This window comes from Marmota marmota, unplaced genomic scaffold (genome assembly GCF_001458135.2).
Source record: "Marmota marmota marmota unplaced genomic scaffold, marMar, whole genome shotgun sequence".
NCBI lineage: Eukaryota > Metazoa > Chordata > Mammalia > Rodentia > Sciuridae > Marmota > Marmota marmota.
Genome location: NW_026000026.1, coordinates 16800635 through 16824762, shown reverse-complemented (window position 1 = coordinate 16824762; position 24128 = coordinate 16800635). Strand labels below are relative to the sequence as shown.

Below are 24128 nucleotides of genomic sequence, written 5' to 3'. Positions count from 1 at the left end.
GGAAAACTGATATTCATTCCCAGTACCAAAAAGAGTTTAATTTATCCCTTCAAAGAGAGAAGAAAACCCAAACCTGTGAATAGCTAAAACTACATTGTAGACTTCAACTTAGGCTTCTGTTCCACATATACCTCCTTTTAGGACACATCAGCTACCCCCACCCACCCAACACACACCCAATACTCAATACAATTATTCCTTCCTGAGTCCCCTTCTTTTCTAGGGACCACCTCTTCCTCATCCTCCAAGTCTCAGTGTTATTCAAATGTCAGATCTCTTTTGGGCTTTGCCCTGCTCCTCTCTAATAGAATTGTAATTTCCTGCTCTTGGCTGACTCATCCATTGAGCAAATATTTATTGAGCATGTATGTGTATCAGTCTCTGCTAGACATTAAGAAGATCATATATTCTTGACCTTGACCCTCACGGAACCCAGAGACTAACAGCAACAACAGGCATTGAACAGATAATGGAGAAGGCCAGGAAGAAATATCTGATGCTCTGAGAGAGCTCAAACATGATTGGGACCTGACAGGACATCAGGGACTCTTAGGTGCATGTCAGCTGAGCACTGTATTCAAGTTACAGTAATTCCACTCTCTCACCCACTTGGGCCAGGACCACTTGGGAGAAGGGCTTTTGACTCTTTGCACCTACTCCAGTTTCTTGCTAGGTGTCTGGCACAGAGCCAGTGTTCAATAGATTTGTTGCACAGATTTATATTTAAAAGTCTATGATTTGAAGTGTAGAGGATTGCCATACTGCTCTGGACACAAATTATAACCACTTAAAAAGCAGATACGTGCAAGGAAAGAAAAGGGGGAAAAAACTACATAAAAAAATCAGTTTGTACCCTGGAATATTGCTACCTAGGAATACTTTTAATTAATAACTTAGCATTTTCTTCTGGGAATGTTTGCAGAATTAATGGAATGTTCACAGATGTCAGAATTTCCACCTCCCCCCCCCCACCAGCCTACAGAATATCCATAGGTATAAAATGCTGTAAAAAAATCCTCATAAAGTGATCACACAACTCATGGGATGATCGGATGGACTCCTCGGGGCCTTCAAGACTCAAGTACTTATTATTACCTTCTGAACTTGGAATTTTTTCTCTAGCTCTTCTGAGATTCTGTGGGTCACACCATTTCACCAGTAGGGGGTACCAAAAGCTGGTAAAAAGCGAACATGCACAAGCCTATTTATTCCTCTACAGGAACATTTCCAGAGCTGAAGGATGTTTTAAGACATAGCAATCCAAAGTTTACTGCTCCTGACAGGTGGGGACGATGTGACGTGGCGGCAGCTCTTGGCATTCTCCCCTTTCACGGATTGCTCTGGGGCTTCTTTGACCTCTGCTTGTTAGCTGAGCAAGGGGCAGGAGGCAGAGGATGTGCCACGGTGGACCCTGAGCCCTGTGATTTATTCTGAGCATTGCTTTTCACAGGGGATCGTGCAGGTGGAATGGCTTAGGGGAGAGGAATGAAGGGCTGCCAAGTGTCCGGGAATCACGCTACAAGAGGAGGCGTCTGAAACATCGAAGGGTATTCCTCATGGAGGGAATACTGGGGGAAGTTCTCATCCCACATCTGGCTGTGAGGTCCTAGGGGCCAGAATTAGGACGAGGTTGACTTGACACAGGTAGGAATTTCTAGCAATATTCAACTACCTTGGTTCATTTTGAAAGTGCCTAACATTCAAATAGCCCTTCCCAACTTTAAAAAAATTTTTTTCTTTTGTAATTTTCTCTTCACCTTTTAAGGCCCAATTGAAATTCTCCCTTCTCTTCCATGTCTTCATCTCTTCCAAAAAGTTTGTATTTTTCTCCTTCTTGCTAATTCATTTGTTAGACAGATAGTAAATGGATACCTACTGTGCCCCAGTGGACGTCAGAAGGAGACCCTCGTGGGAGAAGCCAGAGGTGAGTCCTGCCCTGTTCAGCCTTTCGGAAGTATTGGGTCTCTTGTCTTTGGAGGAATTCAAGTAGAGAACAGAGAACTATTTGGAAAAGAGGTAGAGGGGGATTCCAGCATCCAGATTCTGAAAATCCCTCAAACCTGTTCTGGGCTAGGAACGGGAGGACCCAGCAGATTGGAGGGGATCCTGGGGGTTCTGCCCAAGGTTTCTCCCTAGAAGCGAACAGCCATGCCCACTTTCCTTGGGAGACATGGATCAGGCAGTCTTCTCCTTCCTGGCCCTTCCTCTGTCTCATCCTCCACTGGCATCTCTAGACAGACTTTCTTGGGAAATGGGGAAAACTTGAACCTGGAGCCAGGGAAGAGGTATCTCATCCCAGAGGAGGCGGACTGAGCAAACATAACTGTGGCTCCTCCCCTTTCAGAAGGAGGCCTGTGTGCTGCATAGCCAGGATGATCTGTGCCGACATGACCGGATTCTAGCTGCAATTACACATCACAACGGGAAGGGAACTGCGCCATCCCTTCACCTTACAGAAGAAGAAACTGAGGCCCGGACAAGGAAGCACTTAGCCAAGGCACACAGTACGGGGGGGGGGGAGCCCCAGGACCATGCTCTGCTTTGTGTCCTGCTTCTCAGAACAGCTGTTCCAGCACTAGAAGTGCACAATCAGTCCATGGTACACACGACTCTAGTCTCTTATAAACACAGTAAAACCTCATTAACCCCAACCCCACGAACTCAGAATCACTGTAATTGAAGCAGAGGTTACGGGGCTATGTCAGGTCAGGGTCAATGCTTGAATGAGAATATGAACCTGTGCAGGGCCTAAAGGAATACACACCACTTTCCTTAGAGGAGGCTAGGTGGTACAGCAGTTGACACATGGGCTTTGGTGCCAGAAAGCCTGGCACCAACCCTGGCTCCGTATAGACTGGTTGTGGGAGCTCCTGCAAGTTACTCATCCCTCTCCATGTCAGTTTTCTCCTAACTGTGGGACACAGGTGATGGTAGAACTTCCCTTGAGGTGGCTGTAAGGATTCAAAGATATGTTGCTAGCAAAACACTTTGCCCAAGGCATGCACATCTGATATGACGGTCTTTTCAATCTAAGACATTGCCACTTTAATTTATATGACCTCATTATTTAACATGAACCCTTTAAGGTAGATAACCTGCAGGACTTTTCTCCCAAACAATCTATTGTACACATGCCTTTTGACCTTGGCTGTACAAGTCAATTGTGCAGGTCACAAATGACTGATGAGATTATAATTAATTTAATCTGTCTGGGGTGTGGCCTGGCTTTTAGAAGTTCCCCAGGTGATTATAATCAGTCACAAGCCTGAGCACCATTGACATAGAACAGTGGTTCTCCAAGTGTAGGCCCTGGACCAGCAGCACCATCTTTACTTAGGAACATATTAGCAATGCAATTGCAATTTCATGGGCCCCATCCATCCCTGGTCCACGGAATCAGAAACTCCAGGTGATCAATAGGCTTTGCAGGCAATTTTCTAATGCATCCAAAATTTGGGATGGACTCACTCTTCAGCTGGTCTGAACGAGTGAAGAATCTTAATCAGGCTTCATTAATGAAAATATAACACCAGAAGGTCGCATGGGTGCCAGGCTCAGAGCTCCAACTATCTCACCAAATTAGCATCATGGACCACAGCAAGAACAGATGCTTTTTAAATTACTCCTGTAGGTTGAACTCTGTCCCTCCCCACTACCTTCCTGCAAAAGATAAGTCAAAGTTCTAATCCCTGGTACATGTGAGGGTAAACTTATTTGGAAATAGCGCCTGTGCAGATGTAGCCAAGTTAAGAAGAACTTATTAGGGTCTGAAGAGAAGTTTGGATAGAGAAGACCATGTGACAATAATGGCAGAGATATGAGATATACAGCTGCAAGCCAAGGAACACCAAGATTGACAGCCACCACCAGAGGCTAGGAAGGGGTAGCAGATTCTACCCCGAGTGTCAGAGGGAGCAGGAATCTCCCCCCCTAGCCTTGGCTTGGGACTTCTGGTCTCCAGGGAGAAAATACACTTCAGTTGTTTTAAGCCACCCAGTTTGTGGTACTTTGTTATATAGCAGCCTGAGGAAACTAGAGCCATGTCAATACATCATAATTATTTCATTTATTTAATAAACATTTACAGAGCACTTCCCCCATGTCAGGCACGATTTAAGGCTTTTACAAACACAATGTAGGCAGTGCTTTAATTCTAATAACTCCATGAGGTCACAGCAGTGCTGTCACCATTTCACAGATGATGGAATGAGGCAGAGAGAGTGAAAGTGATTCACAGAAAGTCACCGAGGCTTCCAGAAGCAGAGCTGGGGTTCAAACCCAGGCAGTCAAGCTTCTGAGTGTTCTGTAAGATTCCTTGTCGTGTCACACTCAGCCAAACATCCACAATACATCCAATAGTCTTCTAAAGCTTTCTCAGCTGGCTCCCTCCCCTTCCCCAGGCAAACACACACACACACACACACAATTGCAGGGAGCTCAAGTATCCTGTCTGCTCACTGCTTCTGTTGGGTACCCATTCTGGGACAGAGCTGTGGGTCCTTTTCCTTCTACCTCTGTATCCCTAGACCTCTAGCTTGGGGCTTCTCTGTGCACCCCCCATAATGGCAAAGTTATAGAAACAGCTGCAGCAAATCTTATCACAACTGAATGAAGGGCCAGAGGACCTTTGACACCACCAATCACCTCCATCACTCTGCCCATACCTGTGCCTCTGCCTCTCTGTCTCTGCCTCTCTCTTTCTTGCCTGGATGTATTTTCCTACATAGTACATAGCATACTGTTTCCCTTAAGGGCATAGTAGATGTGACTGGACAGGCTCTGGAGCTGGCAGGGATCCAGCATAGCAGAGGGCTACGACAGACAGAGGCTCTTCTCCCACAGGTCACATGGCCACGCTTCTCCTGGGGCCCAGAAGTAGAGCCTAGTGGGAAAGGCCCAGAGTCTGTGGTTCAGAAAGAGGGAGCTGCCCTGAGCATCTCAAGGCCACCAAGCTCTGAACCCTGGGCTAAGACAGACAGCCCCTCTGCTCTTAGTCCTCTGGAAATACCACTGATTCTGGACCTGGACTGATTTGGTTCTCATGAGCTGTGTGTTCATGATCAAGTCTCCATCTCTGAGGTTACAGGATTCAGTTTCCTCATTGATAGAATAGAATTTGACACAGCCCAGTCTGGAGATTTACTGTGATGATTGGAAATAATAAGTGATAACTCCCCAGCATGGTCTTTGACATACAAAGCTGCTCGACACATGTCGTTCTGTCTTCCTCACCACAGCAATCTGCATCACTTTTCCTTGCCTTAAGTTTGACTTGAGTTTTGTGTTTGACCTGCTTCCCAACAGGAACACTCTAGGGAACCAAAGTAACTGTTTTTTCTCCCTGTGCCCCCAGCCCCCTTGCTCCATCCAAACTTGAGTTTATGATCACGAGCTAAACCAGACAGCTGAGCAGATGTTTTCCTCCTAGTGATGCTTGGACACTTGATTTCAGGTCAAGGTATGGAATCTTGGATTACTGGGGCTGGAAAGGTCTCTGGGGTCTTCCAAGTCATCCTCCCACCCTAGCTGGATACCCCTGCAACACACCCAGCCAGAAGATTTCCAGTCCTTCACTGGCCAATTCTACACCAGAAACTGTCTGCAGGCAGCCCAACCCAGGAGTGCAGTTCCCTCTATGGAGATGCACATAATACATCTTAGTTCATATTCTTGTTTACTCTACTACCTAGTTAAGCACTTGGCACAATATTGTAAGAGCTTTAAACATGTGTATTGAATGAGTGAGCAAGTGAGTGACACTTTAATTCCTTTATTGTTACTCTGTCCCATATTTGAGCTTCCCTGTGGCTTTGATTCAACCCTATACATCTCCTTCTGCACAAAGCACTTGAACAGATCCTCCTTGCTGTTCTATAAGATCGCTTTCTTCTGCAGAGGGTGTGTAGCCATGACTGACCAAGTTGAGCACGCATCAGAATCACCTAGAGCGGTTGTTGAAACAGGGATCACTGGGCTCCAACCACCATTTCCCATTTAGGAAAGCTAGGATAAGACTAGGAAATTTGAATATCCACCTTGGCTTGATGCTGGATACTCTACTTTTAAGAACGCAGGTCCGTGGAGCCTCAGCCCTGGCACCAGAAAGGAACACATACCTCTCTGCTGTTTTTTCTTCACCTGAAACCTTCCTTCCATCCTAATCCAATCCACTCTTCCTAAAGTTTCTTAGCACCATAGGTGTCATTTAATCCAGGATCCTATTTTCCTGGGACTTTATCCTAAGTAAATGATAAAGCAATATACATATGTCATGCAGAAAAGGCTAGGAATGCTTCAGATATGCAAGAGTCTCAACTTAGGCACCTGATATTGTGCACAAGATAATTCTTTGTTATATGTATGTTGGGAGCTGACCTGCGCACTGCAGAATTTTTAGTAGCATCCTTGACTTCTATCCGCCAGGTGCAAGGTGCTCCCACCACTCCCAGGAGTGGCATCTAAAATGCTTCTAGACATTACCAAATGTCCCTAGGGTGGGAGGAAGATTTCCCCTACCACTAGTATATACATACAAATGTCATAGTTTAACATTTCATAGACACTTTCATGTGGTTGGTACCTTGAAACCAGCTCCAGTCTTTATAATACCACCACAAGGTGGTGATTCTTTCTTTCTTTTTATATAGATTAAAAAAAAAATCTGAGGCCCAGGGGCCTTAATCCTAAACTCATAAAACAGGTAAAGGGAACAGGTGGGATTTGAGCCCTGTTCTTCAGTCTGCAGAGCCCACTTTCTCCCTCACCCTCCTCTGGTGCTTCTCTTTAATAGCAAATGATCAGTTACAGCCTCGTAAATATCTAACAATAGGGATCCAGCTCAGTAAATTATAGTGCATCCCCTGGATGGAATATTATGCAGCTATTAAAATGATGGAGAGCCATTAAAAATGAAAACTATGTTACAGCATGGAAAAAATGTGAACATTATGTTAAAAAAGCTGGAAAATAAAATTGTGTCTACATTGTGATTACAACTAGGAGGCAGAGCATCTATGTGTGGATGGCTGATATGTTCAATTGAGGAGATTAAGCACCATTTTCCTTTCTTCTTTGATATCCATTATGGTTATCAGAATGTCTTCGTGAATCTTATTTCTAAATAGTAGCAGAGAAAAAGATGAAATTTAAAGTTTGTCACAGGTCCATTTGGATTATTGGAACTCAAGCTTCTCTGAGCCCTTTGGGTGTGGCAGGGGATTGATATACCTTACTTCCTCCAAATAGCACTGCTATGTGTGTGGCATTGACCATCTTCCTCTAAGCACAATAAGCTGGAAGTGCAGAAGAAAACAGCTCTGAAGGCATCAGTGTGGATTGCTGGGGGAGCCAGAGCTATTAGCAAAATCCAGTCTTAGAGTAGTAGACATGTGTGTCTGTCAAAGGTACTGAGCAGCGCACCGGCCTCATGCATTATGTATCAGGAGTGGCCTGGCACCCTGGCCCGGCCGTGCAGGAGAAGTCTTGCAAAAGGAACATCTGATGAACTGATTGGAATGTCAAAATGTCATTAAGGATAAATTAATGGATGTGTTACTTTGGCTGTAAGAGGCAGTGCCAGCAAGACATCAGGCAGCCGGCGGGCTGTTCTCCAGCCCAAGACAGACGGCGTTGGCAATGGAGATTCATGGTCTTGTTGCGTTGTGAGGTGCTTTGCAGGGAGAAGAATAAACAGAAATGCTCCAGCACTTAAGCGCCGTAAAATCACAAGCATGAGATAAATTAATTAGTGTACACTAGGAAGGCGGCTGGTCTGTCTGCACTCCTGGGGAAAGCTAGAATGGATGGCACTGGGTTAGAGATGACGGGTCCCAACACCAGCCTCCTAAAGAAAGCAATTGAATTTAATGGGCAATCATAAACTGAAGCTGATGGAAAGATAAGTCTGCTCTGCATTTGTCTTTACAGAAATACTATTTCAATCTACTGCTTCAAGATCTTTGTGTCTGGGGGTCCAGTAACTTAGGAAACTGAGCAATCCTGGGAACTGGTCCTGCTTCTAATGCCACAGAGGGTAGATTATAGTACCCCAACACAGGAGTCACTCTTGGGGACACCTGATTTCTCCTGTGCCATCCTGGCTGGGATGGGAGGCTTGCCTCCTTAGAGTCAGCATGTTCTAGCCTTAGATTAGCATGGTCAGAAAGTTCTTCAGGCTTCCCTTAGCATCTTCCTCCTGGCAACAAAAATAACTCGTGTCTATTGAGCACTTGCTAGGGGTTTCTGGCCAAGTTACAACTTTGTATCATCTCCACTTTGTAGTGTAGGAAAATGAAGATCAGAGAGAGCGAGAGACAAGCCCAAGAGCACACAGCTAGTATATGGCTGGGCCAAGATCCAAAGCCAGGTCTGCTGAGGGCTTGATGATTTAACACCACACGGATCTAAGCCCTTTTAACTCCACTCACTGAATGGACCAACAGGAGTGTGAGAGGACAAGACAGATGGGACCTCACCCTGGGCCCTTTGCTAAGCAGCTGGCCTGGCTCACCTAACCCATCTTTCATGCAACAGCCCTTTCCACGGAGGTAAGTTATGACAGCCCTGCTTTTCTTTCCTTCTCTTTTATTTATAAAATGACACAGAAGAAAAGAAACATTCAGGTAGAAGTCCACCCAAACATGCAAAGGATATACACACCGAAAACTAAGAGAAAGGTTAAAAAAAAAAAAATCAAGGGAGATCTACAGGAACGAAGAGACACACCATGTTCCCAGGATAAGTGGGAACATTGCTAAGTGGTCAGTTCTTACCAGATAGATCTACAGACACAATGCAAGAGCAATCAAAGCCCAGCAGGATTTCTTGCATCAAGCTGAAAAGACATTGTGCATTTATTCTGAAGAGGGGTAAAGGAAGCTCCCAAACCTCAACTGTCCTCAACTTAATTTATCAAGTTAAATATCTTCCTTATTCAGCTACTGGTTTCTTGTTGCTGCTGTTTTTGGTACCAGGGATGAACCCAGGGGTGCTTAACCACTGAGCCATATCCCCAGCCCTTTTGGTATTTTCTTTAGAGACAGGGTCTCACTAAGTTGCTCAGGGCCTTGCTAAGTTGCCAAGACTGACTTTGAACTCGCACTCCTCCTGCCTCAGCTTCCTGAGTCCCTGCGATTAAAGGCCTGTGCCATCTAGTCCGGCCTACCCAGCTACTTTTAAAAAGAATATTTCTCTGTGTCTGGTATAGCTGATTTGAATAAAAAGTCTATCTGGGAACAACCCTTTATACAGGTCATTATAAACACAAATGTGCTAGGAGACAAAAGTTTATTCAATAAACTTAAAAGTGGGATTCACAGGCCTATTTTTAAATTTTTTTGGTGGATACAACATCTTTATTTTATTTTTATGTGGTGCTGAGGATCAACCCAGCGCCCCGTGCATGCCAGGCGAGCACGCTATCGCTTGAGCCACCTCCCCAGCCTGGATTCACAGGCCTATTTGAAAAACAACCAAAAAAGCAGTTTCAACCTTAGGGTCTCTTTAATCTTCTTATTGCTCCATTGCAGATTATAAATTTTGTACCAATTGTACAAAGGTGAATAATCTTGTTCCCTTTCTACACTTGAGTGTATTTGAAGCAATGGAGTGGGCAGTATGTAGACTTGTTCTCTTGTTGCTTTTGCTGTTGTAATTTGGAGCAGTAGTTATAAACTTTCAGGTCAGGGCCAACTTTGGACCCTATTCATTGTCTGTTCCACCCAGCTGAGACCTAAAGAATGCCTCTATGTCAGGCAGAGGCTATGGGTCTCATCAGCTTTGCTACCATGTAAAGCTAAGTAGCTTCTTTCAGAACCTTGCCACACCCATCTCCTAATTCCTGAAAAGGACTCAGCACTGGTAATTGGAACCTCTTTGTTTCATGGGCTTATTTTTTCATATAGCCTGTGTGAGGGACAATTGGTGAGCCTTTTTCCCCTTAAATTTAAAATGATATGTTCTCATTGGATTAACTCAAAGATTTCATGAGATACCTATGTGAAAGTACTCTGCGAAGAATGCAAAATGCAAGTAGATATAATAATATAAAATAAAAATATACTAAGATATACAATGTCCTTCATACCTACTCTGCATCAGACAAGAGAACCAGGTACTGTATGTATGTATGCATGTATATATGTATATATATAAAACATTATAGTCATCAGTAGATTTAAATATTGTGCCATGTATGTGTCTATTGAGACAATGCATTGTACTCCATTAATATGTATAATTTTTATGCTTTTGCATATCAATTAAAATGAATTCACTTAAATATAAAAATTCAAAAAAATATCTTAAAGGAGAAGAACCAGTTACTGTGTGTGCATTACCTTATGTGGTCCTCATCAGAACCTGCAGAAACCTTGTTGTCACTATGCCCAATCTATAGATAAGGAGAGGCTCAGATAAGTTATGTTAAAAAGTGACACAGTCCAGGATTTGAACCCAAATCTGGCCCATGTTCTTTGTTTAACAATATTGTTTCCAGGTACTGAGTATTGTATTGCTCCCCATTCTGAGCTATGGCAAAACTTCTGCTTAATACCCTTAAGAAATGGGAGATGAGACTGCAGAATAATAATTTATTAAGCACATTGCCCCTTTCCCAGATGGATGGAACACAACTGCATGCTAACAGATTCTATGCATACACCCTGAATCAGCCACGGATCTCCTGAAAAAAAAAAAAAAGGCTTAGTCCCTACTTTCCTGGCAGCTTTTCAGTAGAAAGCAAAGATAAGAAAAAAGAATAGTATGAAATCCTTTACCAAACAGATTTGAGGTTAGATTTTTCACCAAAAGTTCTTTCCTCATCCAGTAGATGCCCAAATGATAAATGGCATGGGAAGAAAGAATAAAATACAGTATAAAGACTCTTTCAGCCTTTCTCTGCTTTTAAAAAGTGCACTGCTGCTAAGGTGCTTTCCAAAATAAAGCAAACCTTCCTTAGTCTTGAGGCTCAATTTGGTTTATACTCTTAGTAAAACCATATTTTCACTCTTTGCAAAAATTTAAAAAAATGGGGTTCTGACAGCACTAAGCTTTCCATCCTTTCACTTTAAAAACACAGGTGGTGGTAATACACCCACCAATTCCACCCTCTTGGAATCTTCTGCACAGGGGTTCAAAGCCATTGAGATGAAAAATTGCTCTGAAAATCAGCTCAGTCAAGTTTTTTTTTTAATTTTTTATTTTCCTTTAAAAAGGAGACTTCATCAGTACAAGTATGGGGTTCTTTGAGGTTTCGGGGATGAAGAGATGCTTCTGAACAAACATTTCCCAGGAGATTAATCATGGCTGAGGGGCTTTTTCTCCTTATAGAGGCACCAAGACCACTATGAGGAATGACTGCTGCTGCAAAATTTGCATACTATTTAAATATGTACCTGGGGGTATTTTTGCCATTCATTAAATGACCTCAACATGGTTATGAACAGCATGAGAATAGTCGGCATGAATATCTAGAAAGGGACATGATGCGGTCTAAGAGCATCTTATCTTCTGTGGACTTTGCCTTCTAAAATTGGGTTTCATCATCATAACCAAAGTCCTATCTGAGAAGCTGCTGGGACCAGATTCTCAACCAACGTCTGGGTTAAACGTCCGGACCAGGCCTTCATGCTGCTCCTCCAAATGTCCTTATTTGATGACCCTGGATTCCCAAGAGCTTCCAGACACGTGGTTCTCAATCATGCTGTCCTTAAGGAGACCTTGGGGAATTTCACAATGTCTAGGCAGTGTCTGCCCAACTCCATCAGCTCTCCAACCTTCTTCACAGGCTGTGAGTTGCATTCCCTCCCCACCTGACTGTCTTACCTGAGCTCTGTCCCCAGGAAGGAGGCAGCATTTCCAATGGCCCAAATCAGAAGTGAATGAGAACCCTACACTGCTGCATTCTGAGAACTTCATCTTTTTAAAGGAAGGTGTTGGCATCGCCATATCACAAGGAACAAATGTGTCCCCAGCTCTTATAGTTGGAAATAGCTAAGGCCACCTTCTAACTTTCTAACTCAGCCCTATTTCTGCCCACTGATCTATGAAGTCTTCTTGTATAAAAACGACATTGTCTACCCTTGTGGTTCTGTCCAGAATCACCCGTCAACTCTGACCTCTCTTGATGATACCAGCAGGGATGGGTGCCAGGAGGACAGGTACCCTATTCAATTCAGGTGTGGGGGGGAATTTGTAAAGTTGAAGAACAGCCATCTCAAATGACCTGTTTTATTCTCTTTAATTCTTCCTTTTACCTCAAGGCTGGTGGTTTCACTTGCTGTCCCCTCTCTCTGACACACCCAATCCCTGCTACTACTGCCCACAGGAGTTCTACTATTTCATGAATATCATCCCCCCCACACATACAATATTCTTTAATTTTTAAAGATAATCCAATGAGTCAGGTATGATCTTTTCCATTTTATAGATGAGAAAACTGAAACACAAAGATGTTTGGGATTCACAGCTGTTAAGTAGTGAACGTAGGATTCAAATTTTCTTCCTCCCTTTTTCTTTTCCTCCCTACTCCATTCCTTTCCTCTTCTTCTTTTCTTTTCAAATTTGTTTCCATCACATGCCACCAAACTAGTTATAAAAAATAAAAGTGTGTATGTGAATGTGTTGGAAGGTAGTGTGGTCAAGGAGGAAAGTAAGTGAACGTATTATTTCTTTAAGAAATTCCTCTAACTTATACTAGAAAATTTACTGGGACCTTTATCCCACTGGCTCTGTCCTCAAAGCAGATCCAGGGACTCCTCCTCTTTGTTTTCATGCATTTATAACATGATTTCATAACCATTTGTTGACATGTCCAAATCTCTCTTAAGTTGTGAGTTCCTTGAAACAAGAATATTTCTTATTAAATACTCAACACCTGGCTCAGTGCTTAGCACAAAGGAATTGCTCAGTAAATGCTCATGAATGAATAGAATTCCACTTGAACACCAACACTGCTCTGGCACGTCAGCCTTCTCACTCCCATTTTACAGATGAGAAATTGAGGTTGAGGTGGGGTCCAGTGACTGCTCCAAGACAGTAGAGTCAGTGTGCCCAGGGCTCTTTTCTCCCCTCATTATCATCTACCTAATAAGACCTTGCTGACTATGCCCAAGCCTTACCAGACAACTAGGTACTGAAGCACTGTGGAAGAGAGAAAGCACTACACACAAACAAGATGTAATTGTTATCGTCCTCATCAATGTTGCAGGGCTTAACTAAAGCACTTCCTTCCACTAACAGCACTGTGCTGAAACACTTAGGCAGTCCTAGTTTGCACAGCTCAGAATCCTGTCTTTGCTATAGACCTTCAATGCAAGAGTCATCCCCACTTTGGGGCTGCATGCTGAAAGTGGGGCTTTCAGACTTTTGCCCCTAGAGACACATTGCTAAGAAGCACTGTGGCTTAGCACTCCTGACCCTGGCTCTTTCCTGTGGCTGTTTCAGCAAAAGGTATTACTATGGGTTTTCTCAGGGTTGCACCTTGAACTCTGCCAGGGGAGAGGTATGTGGAAACATCCCCACAGACCTCATGCCTAGCACAAGCACAGGTGAGAAGTAAACACCTGTGAATAAATCCCTGCCCCAGGCAGGACTAGTTAGTTTAACTAATCATCAGGCATAAGGTAATGACTCCAGCTGGTCGACATGCCAAGGATCCACAGGCAATAGAGAGCATGCTCTGGGCGGGGAGACACAGAAATTCAACCCAACTTGTCTCCAGGGGCCAAAATGTAGAAAAGCCAGTGGGTCAGGTCTCCTGAAAATCAGACTCAGAGAGAGACAGTGACATGCAGGGTGTGTATCAGGGAAGCTTTGCCCACAGAAGGAACACGAGGCAAGGAAAGGCAAGGGAGGGAAAGGGATTGGGAGAATCCAAATAGTGATGTGGTGGCAGTGATGGCTTAAGCCAACCCGACGGGATGCCTTAGAGTTGGGGTGACTTTGACATCCTATTTGATCTGCTATTAGATGAACTTAGATGAGGCCACTTCAAAGAGCAAGTCCCGAGGGGGCTATTGGTCCAGAGCTGTCTGCCAGCAGCAGTGCTGGGGAGGAAGCCCTTCCCTCCTGGAGGGGATCTGAGTGGCACATCAGTGTCCTCCCCGGGCATTTTCCTGCTAACCACATTTCAGTCAGTCACTCCTGTCTGTCAGCAGAGAATCCCCCCCCACTTTCACTTCTTCATAAAATTTGAGTACATTTGCAGAGGTGCAACCTTTAGAAGCACAGACAGACCTTTCTAAGCCGCAAGGCATCTTTAACACCGGATAGGTATTAAAACTTAAACTTAGGCATAAACTTACAACAATCTTTTTCCACCTTTGGAGCAGAAACGCTCATTTGTATTTTCCCTGATTAAAGTGACAGAGCCTCTGACTTATAGATCTGCTCTGTTTGGTATTCATGACTGATGTGTTTAGACTTTAATCCAATAGAGTAAACTCTAAAACATTCACTCAGTCACAGTCGCTTTCCAAATCTATCTATGCATGATCTAGCCTAGTGCGTTTATATCTATCTCATGGTGATAGTGCTCATTAATTGTATGCATTTATAAAATGTGACATGCAAGTACAAATGCAGTGTTTCTAAACCTGAAACCAGTATAAAACTATGAAATAGGTGATCTAAAAACCCGCCGTCACCATACACCAAAATAAATGAAAAATGGATATTAACTAACTTCTAAAGAATGGAATAATATAAATCAATAAGGGATAAAACAAAATTGTCAGGATGTCAACCACATTCACCCACCATATATAGGTCATCCAATCAACACAGTCTCAAGATGCCAGGTTTGTTCTAGGTACTGAGCTAGCCAATGGGAATGAAAGATGAGCAATACATAGTTCCTATCTACAAAAAGATAGGCATGCAAATATTCAAAGGGTGGTATAGCATCATCTGAGAAGTTTTCGTGAATGAGTGAATCAAAGGGTGAATGAGTGAAAGATGAATACAGTAAGGTGTCAACCCCAGGGCTATGGATACCATCTATAGAAATTTGAGAAGGCCATTATGGTAAGAGATAATGCTCCCTTTAAATAAAAAGATTGTGATTTTCTAGCAAAATAATAATCTGTTTATTAAAATGCAGATTCCCAGGCCTCACTTTCAAAGGGACTGAGCCTGGGATGTTGGAGCTTGAGAATGAGATTCTCACCCAAGTCCTCCCCTAGACTGAACAGCCACAGTGACAGAGAACTCTCTGTCCTGAACGCATAATCCTGCCTTAGATGTTCACCTGCAGATGCTGCATCTGCTATTGGCACTTGGTAATTGATATGTATCCTCGTTAAATAGTTTTCTTCTCTCCTTATTTTTTCTTCATTTTTATTCAAAGATTTTGATGAATGACTGAAAATGATTTTGAGTGTCTCTTGATATAATTATTTTTAAATGCCTCTTTAAATACACTGAGGCAATGAAATCTGGTTTGTAACAGCTGATGATGTGAAAAGGTAGATGCATTTGGGGACAGGAGGCAGTCTCTTACATTGGTTGAGGCCCTACTATGTGCTGGGTATTTTATAAATATTATGTCCGTGGAATCTTTGCAAGAATTCTGTATGTATATATTTTTAAAATCTTCATTTTACATGCTGAAAACCTGAGATTCAGAAAAAAAGTGACATATCTTGTTCAGGTCACTCAGGTGCAAAATCAGGAGCAGAATTTGCCCTAATGGTACAGAAGTAAGAAAGGTATAGGGTCTAGAACTATGTAAAAAATTTATAGCATTTTTTTCCCTTTTCAAAGAAGAGCATCTCCCTGTGGACTTTAGCTGTGGGCTCCTGGTTACATTTTGTTCCTTTATTTGTTTCATATGTAATTCCCATACATTTCCTAAGGTCCTATGTGTGTCAGGAAGCACCCTCATGACTCAGGAACAACCTTAAGACACATCTTCTCCTGCCCACCATACAAATAACTGCTGTGAGAGGTCAGAGAAACGGGCCATGCACAGGTGGTGAGCATCAGCGGAGGCTTCTGGTAGGAGGTAGCTTTTGTTCTGAGCCTTGAAGAAAGATGCAGGATTTGAGTTTGCTAAAGTGGGGAGAAAGAGGAGCCATATGGGAAAATTCCAGGAGGACCATGCAGTAAGTAGTGTCTGCAAAGACTGGAACATGTCACAGTTTCCCATGTCCGGGACACTGGAACAAGGCATTTGTCCAAGGCTTAGTGAAGCAGCTATGTGCTCTCTCTCTCTCTCTGGACTGGAACAACTGGTAAACTGTTAGTGCTTTTTAAAGAACTCCTACACGAACATGTCTTTGTTCAATGCAATCACTGTGCCCATCGCACACCTCAAGGCAAATTAACCTGTGGACACACGCTGACTCTTAACATCCTTTTAAAAGGCAAACACTGAACAAAAGAAGTTGTTGGGAGCTGCTTTACTGTAGAAAGGCAAAAAGGAACCCTACAGAAGCAATTCTGTCTATTCCGAATGTGAGGAACAAAGACTTCTATTTATAAGATACCTACTGTGTGCCCGCCACCTTACACACACTCTCCCGTTATCCCTTGCTAAAGTGCTGGGAAGTCACTGTTGTTATCACCATTTTGCAGAAGAAGAAACTAGGTCTCAAAGTAGTTCCATGATGGTTCAAGGTGAAAATAATCTGGCAGGAGAGGCAAACCTAGAATTTTGGTCTAGGCCTGACATCAAAACCCATGATATTTCCCCTTCTATGTGTATAGACCAGAGGGACGGGGAAGAATCCTTTCCTGAACTCTCCTATGTGCCAGGGTTCCCAGAGCTTTGCATGCACAGATCTGCTTTTACTGGGACAATGATCTCCTGGTCATTATCATTCTTTTTGGCCAAAGCTTACTCCAGCTCTTTGGTTACCTCTGATGCAGCCCCCCAGGACTATCAGCTTCAACTTCCCTTAGCATGTTCCCTGCGCACAGTAATATCTGGGAGACCTGGCCAGTTCTCAGTACGCAGAATTGTACCCAAGGTCTCCTTGCCATCCCAGAATAGGTGCCACTTCTTGTCCCTACCAAGAGAAATAAGACTCTAAAGGCAGACAGACTGACATTTAGATATTGCAACCTGGTCAAGGGCTCTCCAAGCACATGGTCCAGGCAGGAGTCCCTCCATCCTCTGAAGAAGAGAGATTGGTGAAAAGTTTAGGGAGGGATCAAGGGTCATGTTGTCCTGGGTCCAAACTCTGGCCCTACTGCTTCCTGGTTGTATAGGTATATATTCAAACTATAGTATTAATTATATAAACTCAACCAATGACATACATCTTTCAGAACTTGTTATAAGCATCAGATGAATGTGACATATAGTTAGGACCGACAGTAATTCCTTTCAGCTTCTGCCCCTTTGTGAATTGGTACAGGGTTGACCTCATCCCCCTTTGGGTCTGTGACACCAAGTGCAGGAGGCAGCACACAGTAGAAGCTCAGAAAAGCAGGGAGAGGCTTGGATCTCAATTTCTCTCACTCAAAAGTCTAGGACAATGATGGGCAAACCACGACCTACAAGCCCAATCTGGCCCACTGTCTTTTTTCTGCTGTTATTTTAAGTAGGTTTTATTGGAACATTACCACACTCATTCATGGACCTATTTTCCATGATTGCTTTCATGAGACAAAATCAAAGCTGAGTAGATGTAATGCCAAAAAATTTTACTGTCTGGCTTCTTACAGAACATGTTTGGGACTCCTGGTCTTGTGTATGGATCATTTCAGGGAAAGTACTTGGTGGCCTCTTTATTTTATGGAAATAAAAATTCCTCCATTCCTCCTCTCCACTTATTGCATCTTCTCTCCTGGGTTTATTTATTTTTCTTCTTAGTGCTTCCAATACGTCACTCGCTATTCATTTTTATTATATATGTTGTTTATTTTCTATGACTCACACTACATAGCTCCGTGTGGGAGGAGGTTTTAATTTGTGCTGACTCCTAAATCCCTAGAACCTTGAACAATACCAGGTGCATGGTGGGCACTCTGTGAATAGTTGTTGCATGTATAAACTCTGAGTTCACTGAAGAGATTGGTTAGCCAAACAATGATGGAAACTTCCTCTTTCATGGAAGATTTTAGGGTTTGCGAGGGACCAGGTAGTCCCCAACCCCTTTGAGGAAGGAACTATTTTTATGTGCTATAAAGGAACAATGGGGCCCGCTGTCTTTTTCTGTTGTTACATCAGTGCTTCTCAAACTTTAACTCTGGTTAAGTCAGTGCTACTCAAACTTTAATGTGAAAAGGAATCACTTGGGGATCTTGTCATTTTGAAGGTTTTAATTCAAGAGGGCTGAGCTGAGGTCTTAAATGCTGCATTGACCACATTGCTGCTGGTCTCTGGACAACATGCTGAGTAACAAGAGTTCAAGGCTCCCCTCAAGGGTCTATACTAGCACCCTAAGATCCCTATTGAAATCTAGGGATCCTGGCGGTCATGTTATGGTTTAGATGTGAAGTGTCTCCCAAAAGCTCACATGTGAGTCAATGCAAAAATGTTTACAGGTGAAATGATCAGGTTAGGAGAGTCTTAAACTAATCAGTGCAATAATCCCCTGATAGGGATTAACTGAGTGGTGACTCTAGGCAGGAGGGTGTGGCTGGAGGAGGTGGATCATTTGGGGGAGTGCCTTTGGGGTTTATATTTGTCAAGATGAGGAGAGCTCCTTCTCTGCTTCCTGGTGCCACGTCCCCAGGTGCCATACTCTTCCGCCATGTTGTTGTGCCTCACTTCAAGCCCTTAGGAATGAACCCAGTTGTCTATGGACTGAGACCTCTGAAACCGTGAGCCCCCAGAGAAGGTTTTCCTCTTCTAATTATTCTTGTCAAGTCTTCTGATCACACTACCCAAAAAGCTGACTGAAACAGGTTATCACTTCTTTTCTGTTCCTTTCCCTCCATTTCCATGCCTCCTCTCAATCCTATGTTCTCAGCAGACCCATCTTTCCTCCCCCCCAGCTTGCCCCCAGACCCTCCTTCCTACCTTCTCCCCGTGTCCATCATCTCCAGCCTCTTCTTTCCCCACAGGCTCTTCCACGCTTTCTATAACTGGGTCCAGCACTTACTGATCTTTCAGGTAGCCAACCTCATCTTTCTCCTCTGTTTTATAGCCCAATAGTTTTTTTTTTTAAAGTGACCTTCTGAGCACTCCCAGGCAGGCTGGCTTCCTCCCCGACCCTCACCCCAGAAGCTGCAGAAGTGACTTCACCTACAGAGTGTCTGGGCTGTGCCCGGCTCTCAGCCTCCATCTCCTGGAGCATCTGTAAGGGTCAACCGACCCTTCCTTCTCAGCAGTGCCTTTCTCTTCTGGGTTCCTATGGTTTTCCTCTTATCATCTTTCTGCTTAGCCAGCTCCTCTCCCCTTTGGAATCTTTAATCACAGTCAGTTTCTGGCGCTCAGCCCTCAGTCCTCTTTGCCCTTTAATCTCTCTTTAGTCCTGATTCCATCAACCCTATACTCTCAACTGTTCTCTCTCAGAGGAAGGTTCCAAACATCCACCTCCTGCCCAAACTCTACCTCTGCATTCCTAAGTTCCATGGAACAATTTTGCTCAGGAATTCCACCAGCATCCTCAGCCCAACATACCGACAATTATATTTATTCTCTCTGCTTCAAATCATTTCTCCCCCAGAAGTCTCTGTTTCCAAGAGAATACACTGCCCGCCTCACGGCCCCTCCCCTTGCATTCATTGCTGAGTGGCTTTAGGAGAATGACTTATCTTCTCTGGACAATTTACATCTCATTAAATAAGGATAATGGGAGCTATCGGCCTGGGCTATCATGAGGACTCAGTGAGCTAATGTGTGCACAGAATATTTGGTGTGTGCTGGTAATCGCCTCTTCTTCCCTCCTGTCCAGATGATTAAATATGCCTTATCTGTTCTGTCCCTTTAATGCTTAGGTGGTTCATCTTCTTTGGCAAGTGTTTTCTGGAGGTTGGGGACAGGGAATGGAATGCAAAAGAAAATCTAACCATATAACATCTCTCTATGGAAGGCAGAATTTTGCAGAGAATTGCTTAATGGTGACGTCCAAGTCATGCCACTCAGAGTGCTTTGGGGCCGGTGAATACAGAACTACGAATATCGTTATGGAAACCCTGTGTCCCGTCCACATGCTCTGCTTTCCAGGGTCCCATTCCAGGGCCTGTGATGTAGAATCCCATGTTTGCACCAACTAAAAGGCCTTTGTTTATCAATGCACCTGAACTACGCACGTTTGCATCCCTGTCTCCTATGCTTCCACCCGGCTCATCTTCAATTCCACCACTGTGCCCAGCACAGTGCAGAGCACACAGTGGGCCTCCAAAGACAGCACAGCGCTGTGCACACTGGCTACAGATGGAGGGAGGGAGATTCACAGAAGCTGCGATGGGTCACTGCTTGCCCACACCTACAGGGGAACACTGACTCCATACGAGCCCCTGGAAGACCAGAGGGGTTCCGGGGGCCACCATTACTGACACCACCCCTTATGGTTTCTGAAAGGTCAAAGAAAGAAAACCAACATTTTATAAAGCATCAGCTTTGGTCTAGGCACTTTCTAAATTCATCTCATTCCCTTTCCAAGGCAACTTTATGAGTTAGGCACTGTTCCCCTAATTTCACACTCAAGGGAAATGAGACTTAAAGAATTTAGAAAACTGGTTCAAAGCTATATAACCACTGAGCAGTGACAATGACAGGACTTGAATACAGAACTTCAGGGGTCCTAAAAGTTATTCTCTTTCCATCACAGCAAGAAAATATACCATGTTCTTTTTCATACCTCTGTGCCTTTGCATATGCTGTTCCCACCAATCAGAATCTTTCTTTCTCTAGTGTTAGGTAAATTCTTCTGTAAGAACAGGGATGACTGTCCCCTGCATCATTGAAAAGCTAGTTACTCAAACTCAGTGCTTTTTTTTTTTTTTTTTGAGAGATGAGAAAGAGAGAGGTGAGAGAGAGAGAGAGAGAGAGAGAGAGAAAGAGAGAGAGAGAGAGAGAATTTTTGATATTTATTTTTTAATTTTCTGCAGACACAATATCTTTGTTTGTATGTGGTGCTGAGGATCAAACCCAGGCCGCACGCATGCCAGGCGAGCGCGCTACCGCTTGAGCCACATCCCCAGCCCCAAACTCAGTGCTCTTTTACCACATTACGTGTACATGTTTCTCAGCTAACATTTCAATTATTTGATTTTCATGCTAATCTGCAGGTAGGTTTGAACACCAGGAGAGTGAAAATCAAAGTCATTTCTCCATCTACACTGCTTGAGGCATAATGTATATATTCAGTGAATGTTTATTGAATGAACGAATGAATGAACAGATGAAACAAAATCTACAGTTCTTCCAGTATTAATGGTGAGGATTCATTTTTTGCCTATATAACATGAGGGTGGTGGTACCATGAACTTATCTGCTTATCGCTTGGCTCTAACTGCCCAGGGTGGATGGGCCACCATTTTCCTGGCTCCATCTTCATCTTGAGGGTTTCAATAGATGATCACTGACTCTTTCACAAGGCTGGGTGTGCCAGGGTTGAGGGAGTGGTGGGCAGTACACTTTCCAAGGAGCCAGGTTTTCTGAGTTTTAATCCCACTCTTCTCTAGATGGATGTGGGATGAGAGCACACACCTCTCTCTGGATCTCAATTTCCCCAAATGGAAAATGAATATTAGAATGGGGGATGACTTCAGTAGGTTTTTTTTTTAACTTTTTATCATCAAGGATCTATTGTATAGTTTTTCTTCTTTATCCTCATGTTTTGGAGATATGTGCTTTATTAATAAAAATAACCACTTAATAAAACACCTTTACAAAGTAAGTGAAAAAAAAACCTGATAGGCCAGCAGCCATCTGTCCTAAGTCCAGAAAAAGAAAAAAGGCAATGATAATGTGACATAACCAATGCTAAATGCCAAACAGGTAATTCCAGCCCAAAGTAAAGACCCTGCATGCTTCTGTCACCTGTGAGGTTGGGTCTAGATAAAGTCATGGTTCCCTGCAGTCTTCCTGAAATAGTGGAAATAGTCAATTGCCTCCTTTCTAACTTTTAGAGTCCCCGGGGCTCCCCAATCCCCCAAGTAGACACAAATACACTCAGAGATCTGTGATTCTGTCTTATGCGTGCAAGTCCTGCAGAAGGATTGGATTTCTTTCTTGCTGGAATTCAGGGATTCCTAACTAGAAATTTGCACTCAGAAAGGAGAAACAGCCCCTCTCGACTCCAGAAATAGGCAGGGAAACTAAGATGGTAGAAACATAACAGACTTGAACAATGACAGTGCATTTTCAAATGGAAAACATCTACATAAAACAGAAAACCCCAGGGCTACACTTGACTTAGACAGAAGTGGGTATGAGAAACCAACAGACAATTGGTTGGTGCGGGAAATGCATGCTACAGGTTCCCTTACAGGGCATGATGCAAAGTTAACACCGGCTCGATACTTACAAGTAATAGGAGTAGGAATAAGCATTTCTTCTATATATTGATGGGCAGTCAGATGAAGGAAATGTCCAAAAAGGGGGAAAAAGAAAAGACAAACAAAGAAGAATTAGATTTATATGAAATCTTGGTTCTTAGAAATGCACATTTTATTTCAGCATCCCTAAGCTCAAGGAGATGCAGGTTTCTCTACCCATCCTCTTTGCTAAGAATCAGATACTTTCAATGGCAGAAGAAATGAGAGAGGCATCTCCTATGAGAGGAAAACTCACTACCTCATGCAGAGAAAGCTGAGTTTCACGTTGGCTATTTTTGCTGTTTGACAGCTCTTTCTTATGGCCAACTAAAACTAGCTTCCTTGCAATAATGGATTGTTTTTTGGGTCTTGAATCAGCTTTCTGTGGCATCTTGAGACTAGTCTACCATTCTTCCGCATGACAGTGTTCCTATGATCTAAGCCACACCACAATCCACTCTTTGGGTTTTCTTTATTTCAGATGAAAGGGCATGAGAATCTATTTAGGAAGGTCATTCCAAAGCAAGGAAATCATATAGCCAGCATCCAATATGGCTCCCCATGACCCCCACTTTCCAGCACAGACACCTCCCACACAGAAACAGGGTTGGCCTTGTGTGACCATGACCAATGATATCATGTAGGAATTATGTTCTATATGTTCTGGAACTTTCTAAAATAGGTATAAAAGAAGCCTTTCAGTTCTGTCCAAGTCTTTGAAATTCGTTTGGAACCTCGACTCTCCGTGTAAGAAGTTCAACTTCCTGAGGCTGCCATGCTGGAGAGATCACATGGAGAGGCACTGAGATGACATAAAGAGAAAGTAACATCCAGCCAGCCTGTAGCCACTCCATCCCTGGCTGATCAAGTTGCCTATCTGAGAACCTCGACATTGTGGAATGAAACAAAGGTCGTTCCCTTTAAGCCCTCCCTAGGTAAAGACTCATGAATGATAAATAAGTGCCATTTTTCAAGTCATTAAATTGAGGGTCATCAAAATTCAACCTAATCATGAACAGGCCCTGTACTAAGAAGAAGGAGTTCCAATTTTCAATCTAACGGACCTTGATTTGAATAACCTCTGTGCCTTTGTGTTCTCATCTATTGTTTAGGTGTGTTGAACTAGATTCGTAGTTTTCAAATGGTGTTCCCAGGATCCCAGGGGTTCTGCAGAGCAGGTTCATTGTATGGGAGGAGGAGCACATGGAGAATGTGGTGCTGTTGCCATCCACAAAAGCTAGAGCATCTCCATTTTTATCTATTTTATAAATTGGAGTTTCATCTAAGATTTCACATAAAGCTCGAAAACTCACTGCCTTCAATTTCTTTCTAATGTCCCTCACTAGCTCTTGGCTTCTGAGCAATCACAGACCTCAAAGAAGTCCATGATATTCCCTTGGTTGTAATTTGCCTGATGTTGTAAGAAAATAAATAGGAATGTTTTTATTTCACATCAGATTTTGATATACTGACCATAAGTGATACATTTGAGGATTGAGGAAAAATTGCTAGAAAATTCAGGTTCCAAAATATCCATCTGAGTAAGCAGGAATAGTTTCCTTTTCTCTTGAATGATTCAATTAATTTCAACCATTATCCCAGGTACTTGTCATCAGAAGATACTGTCTTCATAATCGGGGTAGGAACACATATTCAGAGGCCCCCCAAATTACCATTTCAAGTAATAAGTG

General features: G+C 43.3%; 1 protein-coding gene across 5 annotated transcripts in view; it reads right to left on the bottom strand.

Annotated features, from left to right (window-relative positions):
- Positions 1 to 24128, bottom strand: part of Ptprt (protein tyrosine phosphatase receptor type T) — a 783764-nt gene that overhangs the window by 128349 nt on the left and 631287 nt on the right. For 2 of the 5 annotated variants that reach the window (XM_048810927.1, XM_048810930.1), the window contains exon 15: positions 22428 to 22457. The exons of 2 other annotated variants lie outside the window; for them this stretch is intronic. In XM_048810927.1, the coding sequence (XP_048666884.1) occupies positions 22428 to 22457 (30 nt within the window). The remainder of the gene's footprint in view (positions 1 to 22427; positions 22458 to 24128) is intronic. One more of the 5 variants, XM_048810928.1, reaches the window with a different exon arrangement.